The 19,746-nt window shown below is 34.2% G+C and overlaps 1 protein-coding gene across 1 annotated transcript in view; it reads right to left on the bottom strand.

The window, feature by feature from the left end:
* The window catches only part of TDRD3 (tudor domain containing 3), a 201,642-nt gene that overhangs the window by 107,308 nt on the left and 74,588 nt on the right, over nucleotides 1-19,746 (bottom strand). The window contains exon 2 of the mRNA XM_065896180.1: nucleotides 10,331-10,415. Coding sequence (XP_065752252.1) covers nucleotides 10,331-10,415 — 85 coding nt within the window. The remainder of the gene's footprint in view (nucleotides 1-10,330; nucleotides 10,416-19,746) is intronic.

The following is a 19,746-nucleotide window of genomic DNA, read 5'->3' as shown; positions in this document are numbered from 1 at the left end:
GCAGAAATAAATGAAATAGAAACAAAGACAACAATAGCAAAGATCAATAAAACTAAAAGCTGGTTCTTTGAGAAGATAAACAAAATTGAGAAACCTTTAGCCAGACTCATCAAGAAAAAAAGGAAGAGGACTCAAATCAATAAAACTAGAAATGAAAAAGGAGAAATTACAATGGACACTGCAGAAATACAAATCACCATAAGAGACTACTACAAGCAACTCTATGCCAATAAAATGGACAACCTGGAAGAAATGGACAAAAAATTTAGAAAGGTACAACCTTCCAACACTGAAGCAGGAAGAAATAGAAAACATGAACAGACCAATCACAAGTAATGAAATTAAAACTGTGATTAAAAATCTTCAAAAAAAAAAAATCTTCCAACATGGATTCCCTGGTGGCGCAGTGGTTGAGAGTCTGCCTGCTGATGCAGGGGACACGGGTTCGTGCCCCGGTCCGGGAAGATCCCACATGTCGCGGAGCAGCTGGGCCCGTGAGCCATGGCCGCTGAGCCTGCGCGTTCTGAGCCAGTGCTCCGCAACGGGAGAGGCCACAACAGTGAGAGGCCCAAGTAGCGCGCAAAAAAAAAAAAAAAAATCTTCCAACAAACAAAAGTCCAGGACCAGATGGCTTTACAGGTGAATTCTATCAAACATTTAGAGAAGAGCTAACACCTATCCTCAAACTCTTCCAAAAATTGCAGAGAAAGGAACACTCCCAAATTCATTCTATGAGGCCACCATCACCCTGTTACCAAAACCAAAGATACTATAAAAAAAGAAAATTACAGACCAATATCCCTGATGAATATAGATGCAAAAATCCTCAACAAAATACTAGTAAACAGAATCCAACAACACATTAAAAGGATCATACACCATGATCAAGTGGGATTTATCCCACGGATGCAAGGATTCTTCAATATATGCAAATCAATCAATGTGATATACCATATTAACAAACTGAAGAATAAAAACCATATGATCATCACAATAGATGCAGAAAAAGCTTCTGACAAAATTCAACACCCATTTATGATAAAAATCTCCAGAAAGTGGGCATAGAGGGAAGGGAACCTAACTCAACATACTAAAGGCCACATATGACAAACCCACAGCAAACGTCATTCTCAATGGTGAAAAACTTAAAGCATTTCCACTAAGATAAAGAACAAGACAAGGATGTCCACTCTCACCACTATTATTCAGCATAGCTTTGGAGGTCCTAGCCATGGCAATCAGGGAAGAAAAAGAAATAAAAGGAATACAAATTGGAAAAGAAGAAGTAAAACTGTCACTGTTTGCAGATGACATGATACTATACATAGGTAATCCTAAAGATGCAGCCAGAAAACTACTAGAGCTAATCAATTAATTTGGTAAAGTTACAGGATACAAAATTAATGCACAGAAATCTCTTGCATTCCTATACAATAACAGTGAAAGATCAGAAAGAGAAATTAAGGAAACAATCCCATTCACCCTTGCAACAAAAAGAATACATTACCTAGCAATAAACGTATGTAAGGAGGTAAAAGACCTATACTCAGGGCTTCCCTCGTGGCGCAGTGGTTGAGAGTCCACCTGTCGATGCAGGGGACACGGGTTCGTGCCCCAGTCTGGGAAGATCCCACATGCCGTGGAGCGGCTGGGCCCGTGAGCCATGGCCGCTGAGCCTGCGCGTCTGGAGCCTGTGCTCTGCAACAGGAGAGGCCACAACAGTGGGAGGCCCACGTACCACAAAAAAAAAAAAAAAAAGACCTGTATTCAGAAAACTGTAAGACACTCGTGAAAGAAATCAAAGATGACACTAACAGATGGAGAAATATACCATGTTCTTGGAATGGAAGAATCAATATTGTGAAAAACACTATACTACCCAAAGCAATCTACAGATTCAATGCAATCCCTATCAAATTACCAATGGAATTTTTTTTACAGAACTAGAGCAAAAAATCTTAAAATTTGTATGGAGACACAAAAGACCCTGAACAGCCAAAGCAATCTTGAGGGAAAAATACGGAGCTGGAGGAATTAGGCTCCCTGACTTCAGACTATACTACAAACAGCAATCAAGACAATATGGTACTGGCAGAAAAACAGAAATATAGATCAATGCAACAGGATAGAAAGCCCAGACATAAACCAACACATCTATGGTCAACTAATCTATGACAAAGGAGGCAGGGATATACAATGGAGAAAAGACAGTCTCTTCAATAAGTGGTGCTGGGAAAACTCGGCAGCTACATGTAAAAGAATGAAATTAGAACACTCCCTAACACCATACACAGTAAATTCAAAATGGATTAAAGACATAAATGTAAGACCAGACACTATAAAACTCTTAGAGGTAAACATATGAAGGATACTCTCTGACATAAATCACAGCAAGGTCTTTTTTGACCCACCTCTTAGAGTAATGAAAATAAAAACAAAAATAAACAAATGGGACCTAATGAGACTTAAAAGCTTTTACACAGCAATGGAAACTATAAACAAGATGAAAAGACAACCCTCAGAATAAGAGAAAATATCTTCAAAGGAATCAACAAAGGATTAATCTCCAAAATATATAAGCAAACAAATCAACAGACAAATGATTGATCTCCAAAATATATAAACAGCTCATGCAGCTCAATATTGAAAAAACAAACAACCCAATCAAAAAATAGGCAGAAGACCTAGGTAGACATTTCTCCAAAGAAGACTTACAGATGGCCAAGAGGCACATGAAAAGCTGCTCAACATCACTAATTATTAGAGAAATGCAAATCAAAACTACAATGAGGTATCACCTCACACTGATTAGAGTGGGCATCATCAGAATATCTACAAACAACAAATGCTGGAGAGGGTGTGGAGAAAAGGGAACCCTCTTGCACTGTTAGTGGGAATGTAAATTGATACAGCCAAATTGATACAGCCACTATGGAGAACAGTATGGAGGTTCCTTAGAAAACTAAAAGTAGAATTACCATATGACCCAGCAATCCCACTACTGGGCATATACCCAGAGAAAACCATAATTCAAAAAGACACATGCACCTTTTGGTCTTCCCTGGTGGCACAGTGGGTAATAATCCACCCGCCAATGCAGGGGACACGGGTTCCAGCCCTGGTCCAGGAAGATCCCACATGCCACGAAGCAACTAAGCCCGTGTGCCACACTACTGAGCCTGCACTCTACAGCCTGTGAGCCATAACTACTGAGCCTGTGTGCCACAACTACTGAAGCCCACATGCCTAGAGCCTGTACTCCACAAGAGAAGCCACCGCAATGAGAAGCCTATGCACTGCAAAGAAGAGTAGCTCTCACTCGACACAACTAGAGAAAGCCCATGCACAGCAACAAAGACCCAGCGCAGCCAAAAATAAATAAATAAATAAAATTAATTTTAAAAAAAATACACATGCACTCCAATGTTCATTGCAGCACTATTTACAATAGCCAGGTCACGGAAGCAACCTAGTTGTCCACAGACAGATGAATAGATGAAGAAGAGATGTGGTACATATATACAATGGAATATTACTCAGCCATAAAAAGGAACGAAATTGGGCCATTGTAGAGATGTGGATGTACCTAGAGACTGTCATACAGAATGAAGTCAGAAAGAGAAAAACAAATATCGTATATTAACGCTTATATGTGGAATCTAGAAAAACAGTACAGATGAACCAGTTTGCGAGGCAGAAATAGAAACACAGATGTAGAGAACAAACGTATGGACACCAAGGGGGAAAGCGGGGCTGGGGAGCGGTGGTGGTATGAATTGGGAGATTGGGATTGATATATACACAGTAATATGTATAAAATAGATAACTGATAAAGTATTTTTTAAAAAATGCTCTGAGAAGTTGGAGGAAGAGAAAACTCTTATCAGTACCTTTCTCCATGAGCTTATAGCAGAGATAGGTTCTGAGAATCCCTAAAGACACCCGAAGAAACAATGGAAAATCGATAATCCAGAATGCTAGTTTTCTTAAATCAACTAGCATAAGGATGTGCAGCCACTGCTTTGATGTTAGTTACTTTTCCTGTAAAGAACTGCTGCATTCATTAGACCTGTCCAAGACTGCTGCATAATTTGGAGTTCTATACCCCAGAAGTTTTCTAATTATGGTTCCCAGACCAGCAGAATCAACATCCCACAGAAACTTGTTCATAATATAAATTCTCGGGCTCTATCCCAGTTCAACGGAGACAGAGGTGTGGGAGTGGGAGAGGTTAGAGGCTGGCAATGTGTGTTCTAGCCAGGCCTCAGGATGATTCTGATGTATGCTGAACTCTGAGAACTACGACCACAACCAGAAAAAGAAATGTAAGGAACTGGAGAGGACTCTGAGAAGAACAATGAAGATGAACGGAATGCCTGAGACAGAATAAACAGAGGAACCAAGACAGATGGCTTTAGCAAGAAGAAACCTGTGGTACTGACATTTACAAGGCTTCAAGTATATGAAGACTTATTCACAAGGGAAGGTAACCAGATGTTCTCTATTTCCCCTAAGGGAAGACAAAGAAGACGTTATGGACTTCAAGTTGCATCATAAGAAATTTAGGTTAAAATACAATTAAAGTTTGCTGACACAGAGTGTTGTTAAACATTAAAATGAATTGCTGAGGAGTTTGTAGAACTTTCTTCTCTGAGTATCTACTTCAAAAACTACTGTAAATTATAAAATAAACTCTTGTTTTCTTTCCAGCTAAATGATTACCATCTACTGCATAAGGGAAAATGTGAAAAATATGTTGTTACATTTCAGACCTTTTAAAATTATCTAAAATTTAAAATATCTGAGGTACAGCAACTATCTTAAATATCTGAGTGTTAAAATGATAAGAATACTTATTCAAACACAAAACATATACATTCAAAGTATTTCTTTAAACTATAGATAATGATGTTCCGTAATAGTACAAAAAGTGAGCAGTAACACATATAAAATTCTTGGTTGATGCAATTTACATGTATTTTCAAATAAAAAGAAGAAATTGAATACAAATGAATAAGAAGTAAAAGACTGACTAGTTGGTATCTAAAAATTGTATCCTTGTATTTTAAAAACATCACTGAAAAAATTCATAACACGAATACATATATGTGTTACACAAAATGATAGCAGCAACCAAATGCACAGCTTTGCCAAATTGCTCCTAACACTCTTTCCCAATCTTATAGTTTTATATTAATAAGTTCATTAAACAAATACAGTTAACAGGTAACTAAAATAAAAAGATACAAAAAGGTCCTTTTCCTGAGCACCAATAATATCTGATAAGTCTCACATGTAAAGTAAGTGTGTCATAGTTACAATTCCTGAAACAAGTTTTTTTTAAATGTTGAAAAGTCACCAAAAGTTTAAGCTTTAATAATTTTCCATGTGTATAGGAAGTCACTATAATGATAACTCTGTGACTTGTTCACCTCCAAAATATTTTGAAGTTGCAGTCTTCATTGACAAAAAACAATTCCAGTAATTTAGTAGATGTTCATATTTATTGTACTTAGCATAATTCAGGAAGTTAACATTCTTCATTACCTTTTCCACCTTTCCACCATTGATGTCACTGGGGAGGAATTTCTTGCCAATTGTTCTCAAGTCTGTCTAAAATAAAAATATTATTATTAACATAAAATTATACAGAAAAGTGACTCTAAATCTAATTTCACTCACCAACAAAAGATAAAATTACTTAAGGTGTGTGGAACAAACTTTAAATAAATGTCTTTCAACTGATTATGAGATCTATATATATATAAAATCAATCTTTTCTAATAACACAGTCCCATACATACATTGTTTAAAGTACATCAAAGGCCTTATTTATATCTGGTCATACTTCTCTAGATACCCTTTTAACTGACTAAGTCTTCTTTATTAAAATCTAAAACTTGATTTTATGACTCTATATAGTCTTACTAAAAAAACTAATGCCACAATCCAAAACTAAATGACTACTTTGAACATATAAACAGAGTATATTTTTGACAACTAAATTCTATCTAACCTTGATATGCAGAGACATGAAAACACATTACTCTATAGGTTGTGATACTTATGACATAACAAAGCTACACAACATAAAAATATCCCAGAGAACAGTACCACTGCAACAGCAAGAAATCATAAAACTATACTGTAGTAAATACTTATTTCATTTGCTTTTTAAACAAATTACAGAAACAGAAGTTGTGAACAAATGACTAACCACATGAAAATTCCCAAGTACGTATTATTCAGCAAACTAAAGCAAAACAAAAAAGAACAACATAGGACTAAGATATAGTTGTAGGATTTCTGACATAAAAACAGAACTTCAACTACACAGTCTACATAAAAAAAACAGACTTTTTCAGGATTTTGTCTTCTTTAAGTAAGAAGAAGTGAAAACTAAAGGAAAAGTAAGAAATTTGATCAGAAGAAAACTAATACTACTCATGAAAAAGGCCTAATTATTTAAGCTAAGAAATTATCTCGCTGCTTGAGATAGTGAGGTTAGATTAATAACTAAATTTGTACTGTTTTGTTATTCCTTAAATATAGTAAAGAGAAGCTCTTCATTGCCTCAAGAGCAAAACAAAACAGACTTAGAGTGCATTTAATCACAAAATTTATAAGGGAGAAATTTATATTACACTTAAGGAGAAAATACTAGATGATTAAAATTACTGTATTATAAAAGGATTACATATAGAGAAGTAGGATAGTCTTCTTTGAACACCTACAATAATAGAATATCCTCTTACTTGAAATATCCATATATGGTCAGCTTAAGAAACAAGCATACATGTTATACAACCCTCACAGATCCTTTCCAGTCTTTTACTACAATGATTTATAATTTATTTCTCAATGTAATGCAAGGATCACTCCTAAGTAAAACTCACTGAATGGAACTGCCAGGTAAACTAAGCCCCAAATATTTGTTTAACAATGTTTCAGGTTTATCCTTTTTGCAGCCTCCACCCAATAATAGAGTGAAAGAATTATAAACCATACCTCATGTTGCATGGCTTTGACTTTGAAAATACTAAGCAACATATGGGGAAAAAAATACTTTCCTATACTAGCATTTCCTATATTAGGATTGTTTTGAAGATTAAATAATGCATGTAAAGCATTCAGCACAATGACTTGCAAACAGTAAGCATTTAATGAATGTTAGCGATGTTTACTTTAGCGAATATAAAACATGCATATTGTTATCATCTGAACGTGTACAAGTCAATAATACAACTAACAGTTCATAAAAACATAAGTATTATCTTGAAGTCACTCAAAAGCTGAAATATTTAAATATGTATAAAAAACATAATATATAAAAATTTTATGATGCATCATGGTCCTTCATTTCTGTTTTTTATCACTAATTAAAAAATTAAAATAAAATGAGGCATTAATATAAATGAGAAATGAGCACTAGACTAAAATCCTCAACTTTGATTTACTACATACTGTAATTAACTAATATGACCTGGGACACGTCAGAAATTCTCTAAATCCAGTTAATTTATTCCTCTGTAACATGGAAAATATATTACCAATTCTATCTTCCAAAGCTGTTGTCAGGCTAAAAGGAGACAATATATTCAAAGTGCCTTACACACATATAAGGAATGTTATTTCATTGTTCTTTTAGCAAGATGAAAATGACCTACCAAATCTTTAAACATCCTAAATTCAAAGTCAATTTAAGAGTTCTGCAAAGGCAATTCTATGATTCAGATGCTGTTATATCAGGGTCACTAGGATAACTGGGTCCAGAAATAAATTTATAGTGAATAAGCAATTATGCAGGAGAAATATTTAACCTATAACACGCACTTGTGCACATGCACACAAGATTCCTATTTCTTCAAGTAATTTCAGCAGAATATCTATTTGGCAAATCATTTTGTATTACACAGAATCTTAAAACAAATTTAAAAATAATCTTTTAAAATTTTTACTGTTACATATTACTTAGTAATTTAAGACTAGGCTATCATTTAATTTTTTTCTGAATAATTCAGGAATTTAAACGCAAAACTACATGCTGAATTTCAAGGTTATTTCTTAATATCCTTACTCCTCATTCTACAGAGGAAAAAATTAAGAACCTCCCTCCTTTCAACATAAAAACCCATGCAGAAAAGAGTTACACAGCAGCTCTGAGGCTGCTGTCTTTAGAAGGGCCAGCTTACAAAGTCGGCCTGAAGGTGTCATCTGGGAACTTGGCACTTGAACCATTCCTTAACTGAAACTGTGGTTCACTGCCTAAATTATTTGTGTTAACAATGTGATCTATGGTAAACACCTGCTTTTAAAGGGGGGGAGTCTGGAATTTTATTTCATGCTAAGCAGAGAGTACCTTCCTAAGCAGCCCAATAATAGCCTAATGGACTTCCCTGGGCAGGAAAACCATATACATACCACTGCTTTGTTCACTGCTAGATAAAGGAACAAATTCAGTGTGTTCCCACTGGCGGAAGAGAACATAAGCAAGCTTATGCATAGATTATTCTCCCAATATGTAATAAGTTGTATGTAAGAACTAATAATGCAAGTCTTTCTCAATTAGTGATTAACATCCCACAATCACTCGAAAGTTATAAAACTTCAACAGAAACACTGTATATACCTGATTTTATTTAAAGGTTATAAACTTGAACCTTAGATTATTTGTCTGGTGTAGACTTCATCCCGATTAAAAGTATTTTTTTTTATCCTATTATATCGCATAATAGCTTTGGACTGCAGTATTTAACTATATATTTTAAAGAAAATTATAAAGACAAATTAATTCACTAAGATAAAAATAATCGTGTACCTCTTATGCACACAGGACAAATACTTCATGTTGACTTATTTTACTTAGTTTCATACCCAATTTATACATAGCTCAATGCTATTTACCTATGTATATAAATAAGAAAAATAAAAAAGAACAGAAGATTGTCACAAAGCCTTTTTCCTATCATCTTTAGGACTTTTTTTAAATAAACAAAGAAACTAGGGTTCTTTTTTTTTTTTGTGGTATGCGGGCCTCTCACTGCTGTGGCCTCTCCCGTTGCAGAGCACAGGCTCCGGATGCACAGGCTCAGCAGCCATGGCTCACGGGCCCAGCCACTCCACGGCATGTGGGATCTTCCCGGACTAGGGCACGAACCCGTGTCCCCTGCATCAGCAGGCAGACTCTCAACCACTGCGCCACCAGGGAAACCCGAAACTAGGGTTCTTTATACCATTTTTTGAAAATAAAATTCACTAATTTGGGTGCAAATCAAGGAAAGTTAAAGTGTCTAGCAAATATTTCCATTTGTAGTCACAGATAACCTGTTGGTCTTATTAAATAAAATTTCAAAGCAGCTAAAAAAATCACGGGTTTCAAAATATAAATTTTATGTTTAAACCTAAGTTTAATTATGTAAATATAAATTTAAGTAATTTGAAAAGTTATACAGTTATAAATTTATTTATATTTCACATGTTCTTATCAGTTGTCACCCTTTCTGCTTTATGCTAAACCTACTTTGCAGTGACATAATGGATTTATCAGACAGTAATTCTCTTCTGAATTTCAGTGATTATGTATCATAGTATACGAAGTTGATTAATAGACTATGACTGCAAAGGTGATACAAAAAAAACTCCCATAGGGTAACTGCAAGATTGAAAAAAGAATATTAATTTACTTACATCTGTACTTCAAACAATTTTTATAACTCTTCAAAAAAATCCAAAAGTCAATCCCAATTATAGATAAGATACAACTATACAAATGGGTAGAGGGAAAGAGCTTGGAAAGAAATATACACCAAAACATTAATGGTAATTATTTGGTTTTATTATCTTACTTTTCTATATTTTCTGAAGTAGTCGTATGGTACCATATATACTACTTTTATCAACAGGAAAAGTTACTTTGAAAGAGAAAATACAACTGTCAAGAAGCTATAACCTAGCTAGAGTTTCTATGTAAATTAAATGTCAATTTGTTTTCATGAATATGATCAGTTTTTACTGCTATTACATAGCTACTGTAAATGTAATGAAATTCTGTAACTGATCACAGGGTGAAAAAAAAAGGAGTTTTAACTGCATTTTTCCCTTTTTCATTGAATTCTGAGTAATAGATGTTAAAGAAATATATATTTCTAATAATTGGCTTATATGAGATTACCAAATTCAACAAACATCCCTGCAACTTAAAATGGACAATAAAAATGCAAGATGATTTATGATTTTTTCTCATCATAAAATTCAGTTTATTCTATGAGATATTTTTCATAAATATAGCTTCCAGATTTAAAACATTTATAAGTTAATAAATAAAACTTACATTGAGAGCAATCAGGATGATGTCATTTACATTGACTTTGTCAGGAGAACTTGTGCATGCTTCAATGCCTTCATCTGAAAGATACCTGTTAAAATAAAATAAATGGCTTAATATCTTCTAAAATCAAAATTAACCAAAATTATTTTCTTAAGTCTACATGCAATTTTGTTCTCTACTATAAAATGCTTCCACTACAAATACGAGGCAAAAAGCGTCCTGGATACTCCCTGTTTATTTACTATCTGATAGAACAGGATAGGCAATGCGTATTTTTCCTCTTTTATATCTTTAAAGGGATACTGTGTTAATAAAAGTACCCATATGTTTTCTGAGAAAAGCTATTTAACCATCAATATACTTCTTAAGGAATGAATGAGCTCCTCTTTACTATTATACAAATACAATATCCAATTTAAATATTTAGTAATACAGTAAACTCTTAAGAGATTGAGATGTGCTATAAAAACAGAACCAAAAACAACATAGATTTAAATATATATAGTCCAACAAACTTTCTTCTGGGCTCCTTTCTCACATTACCTTCTCAAGTCCCCTTTCTCTAACATAATGTTCCCAAGAATCTTTCAATAAATACTACTGACTCCAAATAGCACAAAGATAGGCAACTTTTTACCTTACATCTTTCACTTTTCCTGTCCCTTTTCAGTTTTTTTTACTCATTGTCTTATTGCCCTTTGTTATTTTTTATTCAGTCCAAACCAACCATACATCTGTAGCAGACAATAATTAATTCAAGAGTAAAAAGATTATTGAATCCAAAGGGGGGAAAAATCATCTCTACCAATTCACCCACACCCAATACAGTCATTTTGAAATTCTTTGATAAATTCTACAATTCAGATATCATCCCCCCAAAAGTCCACCTGTAAAAATGCCCATTAACATTCAGCATCTTTTGTAATCAGTATCAGATACTCCTGTAACCAAAGGTCTGATGCTAGCATTGCCACTGTAGACATTCTCCCACTAAAAAGATCCCACTACTGGGCATATACCCTGAGAAAACCATAATTCAAAAAGATACATGTACCCCAATGTTCCTTGCAGTACTACTTACATTAGCCAGAACACAGAAGCAACCTAAATGTCCATAGACAGATGAATGGATGAAAAAGATGTGGTACATATATATACAATGGAATATTACTGAGCCATAAAAAGGAATGAAATTGAGTCATCTGTAGTGATGTGGATGGACCTAGAGTCTGTCATACAGAGTGAAGGAAGTCAGAAAGAAAAAAGCAAATACCGTACATTAACGCATATATATGGAATCTAGAAAAATGGTACTGATGAACCTAGTGGCGGGGCAGGAACAGAGACACAGTCTTAGAGAACGGACTTGTGGACACAGGTGGGTGAGGGGAGGGTGAGATGAACTCAGAGTAACACGGACATATATACACTACCATGTGTAAAACAGATAACTAGTGGGAAGCTGCTGTATAGCACAGGGAGGTCAGCTCGGTATTTTGTGATGACCTAGAGGGGTGGGATGGGGAGGGTGGGAGGGAGGCCCAAGAGGGAGGGGATATAGGCATACATATAGCTGACTCACTTTGTTGTACGAGAGAAACTAACACAACATTGGAAAGCAATTATAATCTAATAAAGATGAAAAAAAAAAAAGATACAGGAGTGCTAGTCTGACAGAGCTAACTCCAGCTCTTCCTGGTGGCCAGCAATTCCACCATCAACCCCCAACCTTAGGCTGATTCTAAGACACTTGTCAATGTAAACTTTACCTGAAGACAGCAACCAAAGAGCATATACCTTTAAGAAACATAGGATGAATGATTTCTCAAAAGTAAAAGGGCAAGTGAAAAGAAATGTGAATAGGAGAGTACAAAAAGCAATAGAAAATTAAAGCTGATAAACCTATGCATAAGATCAAGGAGGTAAAAGAAAGGAATGTGTATATAAATCAAAGCAAGAATGTGTTAAAAGAAGTTAGATACTATTAAAAGTTGAAGACCATGGCAGTGCTAAACTACAATGATGAATGAAGGCAAGGAGTTAAGTGGGCTACAGAGAAAAATAGAAGTGTTAAGTATGTAGATGAGTCAGTAAGAATGAATGGATGGGAGGCAGGAATAAATAGTACATGAGTGACCATGGAATACAATGTTTGCAGTCAGCATAGATGGCTAAAACACTGCTTTAAATCAGAATGGCTAAGTTCATTTCCTTATTACCCTGATAATTTTTCACCATTCATAGCCATTGACTGTATCCGGCACTAACCATCTTACAAACTCAGTTCTACAAATATTAATTAACTCCCCCTTTATGTGAAAAGCACTATGTGAACCAGTAATAAGATCAGTAAAATGATGAAAAATAAACATCTTTCTTCAAGGAGTTTACAGTCTCACATAAAGAATAACACAACATGTAAAAAGCTATCATACAATGCCAAAATAACTATAAACAAAATGTTATGGGGGCTCAAAGTGGCTGAGGAATGGAAAAGAGTGCACAGAAAGGGAATAGTATGACCAACAACATGGAAGTAAAAAAGTATAAAGCACATTCTAGAGGTAATAACTTGGAACGTTATGGCTGGAAAATGGGGAAGAGATGAGAAGTCAGTATAGGTTGAGACATATTTTATTTACTGTAGGAAGCAACAGTGCATAGAGGGATATGGGTGCTATGTTAAATGTTGACTGAGTAATTACAAAAACACAACTTTCAAAATTCCTACAGTGGGGAAATAATATGCAATGACTAATAAAATACTTCTGTTTTCTAGAAAGGCAACTCTTTAGAATTAAAAGATTATATAGGATGTCACGTGAACTGGAAATGATCTTAAAACATAATCAAAGTTTAACTCTTCAATTTTACAGATGAAGAACGCCCAAAGATGTTAACCTAAACTTGCCCCAAAATACAAACTTAAGCTATGAAAAGTTAAAACAAAAATGCCTCCTGATTCCCAGTTTAGCAGTCTTTTCATTACAACACACAATTTTTATTTATTAACAACTAATGCTAACATCAGGAATATGATTTTTTTCTCATAAACAAAAGTCAAATCTATACAAATCAATTTTTTAATCAAGTAGACACTTTACCAACACACACAAAAAAGCACAACTAGGTAAATTCAATCAGTGTCTCCAAAGTATATTAAATAAGAATAGGCCTAGTTTCATAGTCAAAGATCAGGGAACTAATATTAACTACGATTAAGAGATTCAAAAATTGTTACAACAATAAAAATACCTATCCTGCAAAATATAAAAAGGAAACATCTATCTAACAAAAATTCTGGAGGCAGAAGAGATAAGGGGGTGTAAATTTGACTTCATCCATGTATAAATCAAATATCATGTGATTTCTTCCAAACGATGCCTGGAGAAGGCTTCCAAATTATAAAATATGGCTCAGTCTCAATTTCCAAGTTTTACAAGTCTCCCTTCCTCACCCTTCACACTAAAAAAAAAAAAAAAAAAAAAAATCAAAGGACTTGAGCCTCACAGTTTTACTTTGTAATTATCAAGAAACAGGAGACCCATTCACAGGTCTCCCCAGTAACATCTTGGTGATCCTTCTGTCAATACTGGACCATTTTCACAGGACTAAATCTAAATTAACTGTAACTTGAGATTTACAAATTAATCTTTCTGTTTCTGTAAACATTTAAGACTCCAATATCATCAATGAATAAAAAATGTGATAAAACTAAGGTATTATGTCCAGATCAGCTTCAAGATGCACTACAGGAACACAGCAACTGAAAGAACAAAACAACACACAATTCACCAGCCTTAATGTGGTCACTGGGAAAAAAAGGAATTTAAAATTGGCACAGGCGTGTCAGATCTGATCCCTGTGCACAACTGCACGATGGACCTCAAGGGAAGTGAGTCATAATCAGTTCCCATGTGCCGTCTTTGAGCATGCAAACCCAAGGGCATGGGCCTTAAAGAAGAAACAAACCCCAGAGAGCTCTTGTTGACTACAACAGCCCCCAAAGCACATACTTTTTTTCTCCTCTGGTGGAGATTTGAGAACAGTAACATTATAAAACCACTCATTACTATTCTGAACTAAAAATACATTGGAATACATTTTATTGACAAGTAAGGCACTAAAGGGCTAAATTTCTACATGATACTCACAGAATAGACTAATATTTCTCCTTAATTTTACCTTCAAACAATTCCATTTTAAATCACAGTTTAATAAACACTCAAATTTTTTTAAAAGGTTTTGGAAAGTGCTTCTTATTTTCATAAATAAATCTTAAAATTCTGACTTTCTCAGAGTCATTTAATTTTAGTCCTGAGCAACTCTTCTTACTTAAGAAGTAAAAGCTTTAAAATCAAATACTATCCACCAATTTGGGGGAGAGGTGGTTTCCTATTACAAATAATGAAAATATATTTAATAAGAAGGGTCTCACTGCTAAAACCATCTTTACCTCATGTTCTAAAGTTACTTGGGCATATAAAACAGACATTCCCAAACTACAGTTCAAGAATCTCAACTGACAGAAAACTGTGATAAAAACAAATACTATTGTTTCAATATCACTTGTTAGATCCAGATAGTGGATCACCATTACCAGTAAGTGGATTCCTAACTGCAAGGGAAGAGTGCCAATTTTCCTTTGATCCATTCCTCTGGAAGTAGGTAAAATCCTTGAGTCTAACTTAACTACTGACTATGATGTACACATAATGAGGAGGTCAGCAACAAACTGAAGGGTACGTGCCCGTCTAAAAGGGGCAGCTCCAGTGACTATCTGTATGAGGATAGGTTAAGCAGCCATTGTCAGATTTTCTCATTTTTAGCTTTTAGTTTTTTGCAAAGCAATGTACAAGCCAAACAAAACAGGCTTCAGTCTGCATGTGGCACACACACTTTGTACGTATTAATCGTATTGGTTTATTTCAGTTATCTGTTTGTTTGCTCTTATACACTTTCAACTTGTCTTTGACATGCAGGGTTGTGCCCTAAGTGTCTCTCAAATGATATAATATCCGTGGCTGACATCCTTTTCAAGCAAAAGAGGAAAAGAACTGTCTTTTAGGTCACTTTGTACGACCCCTGGACAGCAATAAACATATTTATGCATGTAAATAGTGTTCTTACCGGATTTATCATCAAATCATTTACTTTGGCCTAAATTATCTTCAAACTGCACATATGATAACTCATCCTTACCTAGATTTCCAGACTACATATATTTTTTAGGGGGAAAAATGTTCTAATTGGCCAGAAATACTAAAAAAGCACACTGAAGTTTTCTTCCCCTCCACCTACCTGTACCCGTCCAAGCAATGAATACCCATTCAAGTCTGAACTGAGACATGAATTCCTAAGATAATCAAAAACAGAATCTATTATCACGCATACAAATTAGGCTGATGACACATGAAAATTCTTTAAAATGCCAATAAGAAAATCAAGAGTGAAAACATTCTTCCCAAATGGATAGGGACTCAATCAAAAATAAAGGACATATCTGGACAATGACTGCTACAGGATGGTCTTAAGTGTCTCTGAAGAATACCCAAATCACATGGCCTCATGTGGTTTTTGTGGTCTCTGATCTATACATGATTATTTGCTGGTACATTGAGATTACTAGCCCACATAGGTTATCCAAATACCAAAATAGGAATTTTATAAATGAATCCCTACTTAGCTACAAAGAAAATAATAACTAACTCCCAATTACTCAAGCCAATAGAGGGACAGGAGAGAATAAAACATGACAGGTAATTTTTAAAATCACTTATATTAAAAGGTATCTTTCATCTTAGCAAATATGAACATTGCCAACCTACTGAAAATTCCCAGGACATTAAAAAAATAATTTTTAAAAACTACCCAAACAAAGGTCTCTCTGCATATCCTGTTTCCAGCCCCACAGTGTAAGTGGTCTGTAACATGCCTGCTGAAAATTTTGGTTGCTATAGGCTTCTTATAGGCTTTTGCTGTACCCAGTCAAAAACACTGAAATAATAACTTGCTAATTCCCTCATTTAGGATAAAGGAAAATGGCTTATGAACTCCTATTTATGAACCACAGAGTAATAAGATTAGTTAAGGTAACAAGGCTAATAAAAATTTGGGCTCAAGGACTTCCCTGGTGGTCCAGTGGTTAAGACTCCATGCTCCCAAAGCAGGGGGCCCGGGTTTGATCCCTGATCAGGGAACTAGATCTCACATGCCGCAACTAAAGATCCTGTACACGGCAACAAAGATCGCACGTGCCTCAGCTAAGACCTGATGCAGCCAAATAAATAAATATTTTTTTAAAAAACTGGGGCACAAAATTTGCTTCAAATAACCTGGTACAGACTAAATGAATATACTCAATACAATTTATAAATACATTGGTGAGGGGGCGTGGGGGGGGAGTCACCAACCAGAATATAACTTGGTACACCAGCATTAAGTTGAATGAATTTATGGTATTAAGCACAGCAAACAGGAGGATCAGAATTCTATTAAAAGTAATTCAGAAGGGGGGAGTCCTATGACCCAAATGGCAAAAAAGGAAAAAAGAGGTCTTTTATTTCATTTCCCTAAAAAAAAGTACCACTTCTATCACTACCATTTTCTTCCCTTCTTTAGGTTAAGTGGCCACCTACTATGCCAAAATGAATACCACAATCTTTATTCCAACAATTACAATAAGGACCTGAGTCAACACTAGCTTAAAATTTAATTTTCTCTATGGTTTATGTATGAATGGATCAAATAAAGATATGTATTATATAAAGGACCTCTAAGTAACAAGTAATTAGTGTTCATCTTAGTGAGTGAACTATTTTCTATATAAGATTTATTTTATTCAAATATAAACTATCTTTTAAAATGCACCTTTTTCAGTTTTTAGTTTTTATGATTTCTTTGCATGCACAAATGTATATTACTTCCACCATTTAGTTAATATGATATTAAATTTTTTCTACACATGGGAATATCTATTCTAATTTCTTCTCTGCTAACTTTCCAAATTTTTATATTACAAAAATAAAAACACCAAAAGCAAAGACCTTAAAACCTTAACATTTTATGTGCAAATGTTTCAAAAAATTAACCTGCACAGAAATGGAAAGGATAAATATGCAAAAAGTAAAAAAAAAATCTGCTTAGTACTATATAAGGATCTTTTTTCTAAGCAAGTAACTTCAGTAGAGATGTGAAGCATTATGAAATGCCTTGATACATCATGATTAACATCCGTATTACTCAAACTTCAACATTTCAGTGGCCAGACAAAAATCTGGGGGCCCAATATTAAAGATTAAGATATGGACATCAGAAAAGGTTCTAGGGATAATCCTTTGTAAAGTCATATATAATGTAAAATATTTTAAAGTGTTTAAATTCTGAAAATTTGAAACCTAGATTTGTTTTTGTTAAGCATTTCCTTGAAAATGCTAAAGATGTATTAGAGAGCTAATTCTGAAGAATGTACTACTTGAAAACACCACTAGATGACAACCTTGCTTCACAAGCATAATATCATCAGCCCATTAAAGGAAGCTAAGACTCCAAAGATGTACTAAACTGGCTTTCAAATAAGGGTTTCCAACATTTATTGGGTTTTTTTGGTGGCTAGTAGATATATCAAAAATAAAATAGACTTATAATTTTAGAATTTGTTATAATTTTAGAATTTGTGTTTGCTATAAAGATCACTCAGGATTTAAAAAAGAAACTCATTTAGCAGACACTTGAGATATCTCACATGGAAAAAAAAATTGAAGCATATCAATAGACAATTTTCTCTCTTATTCTCTCCTATGTTCATCCTTTGGAAATAGAAACTTATAAAAAGTACACATAAATTACTAGAGATTAATGCTTTTTTGCTGTGGAATAGCTACAAAGAGTATTTTCAACATTATTTCAATAGTTGTTTTTCTCTGACATCAAAACAAATAATTATGACAATTTTAAGATAACTATAGGAAGACAGGTGACAACAAATCACAAACTTCTATATTTTGATCCTTTTTCAGCAATATTTTCCCTATACATAATCCAACCCATGAAGACATTAGTCCTGGAATGTTTATTTGGTATTAAGTAATTAACATCTGAGCAAGTAAAAATTCCTTTGAAATTCCATAATTGATATACTACAAGGATTAGTGGCAATGGGAACCTAACTATGTTATTATTCATTTTTGTAAACCAAACCCTCACAATATTTTTAAAGTATAAATGAAGGCCTGGATATTTTTACTTTCATTAATTTATGTCCTTCCTCTAATTCAACATTTTCATACTTAAATTCTGAAGCAGAGCTGAAGTTAGTTTTTAATAAGTCATATTTTAAATATGTGATTTGACACTTCTGTCATCTCTACTTCAGCACAAAGGTGACAGCTATAAAACCATACATCAGGTGGAAAGACTCACTTTAGGCCTAATGCCTGTGCACTGACTACTGCAATACAGAATCAGGGTCTGTAGAGGCCAGGCCAAAGGCCTCCCAGGATTAACCCCAGACCATGTACTTAGTTAGGTTTACATGAGAGCTGTTACTTTAAAATGTAAGATATGATAACAAATATTAGAAGGCATTTTATGAATAGCTTGGAGAGACTGTCATCTGATCTGTACTTTTTAGTGAGACGGAACTAGATGCAAATCTCAGTCTCAGCATTTAATAAATGTGGGATACAAAGCAATTTATTCAATCTTTCTGTGCCTGTTTCCTCCCCTACTTAAAAAAAAAAAAAAAACTAGAGTTGTTCTAAAAAAATGCTAATCTTTAAGAGCTGTTCTAAGAATAAATGAAATACCTGGCATATGCCTCATATGAAGTTAGATGCTAAATAAAAACTAGTTTTCTTCCTTCTTAAACGCTGTACTCTTTGTGTCTATTCTGGAAAATATTTCCAAAACATAATGATCCTTAAAAATGCCTTCTCTGAAACTAATACAGTAATTGAATCTACTATAGTTCAAAAAATTTCTTCTGGGTTATTAGAAGGGAGGAGGGTGGTGGGATAAATTGGGAGATTGGGATTGACATATATACACTAATATATATAAAATAGGTAACTAATAAAAAAAAAAGTAACACATGAAGTATGATTCCACTTTTGATGGGGAAAAGCTTATATTTAAAAAAGAAAAACAGAAAGAAAGAAAAAAATGAAGGGAGGAAAAGAATGAAATCTGCCAACCAATAAAGGGAATTTACTTGAAGGCTACAGCTAATAGTAAAAAGTGTGTAACCTTCCTTATTAGAAAGCCTAAACTACATATTTCCAACATGCTCTTCATATGGAGCTCACTAAGAAATGAAGGAAGGTGTCAGCAAGATGAAAAGATTTTTATTATTCAATTTTTTCCAATTTTACATATTGGATGAATAGACATAGTTTTTAACAATAAGAAACAAACTTATT

The sequence above is a fragment of the Phocoena phocoena genome, chromosome 18 (assembly GCF_963924675.1).
Source record: "Phocoena phocoena chromosome 18, mPhoPho1.1, whole genome shotgun sequence".
Lineage (NCBI taxonomy): Eukaryota > Metazoa > Chordata > Mammalia > Artiodactyla > Phocoenidae > Phocoena > Phocoena phocoena.
This window is presented reverse-complemented; position numbering and strand designations above follow the sequence as displayed.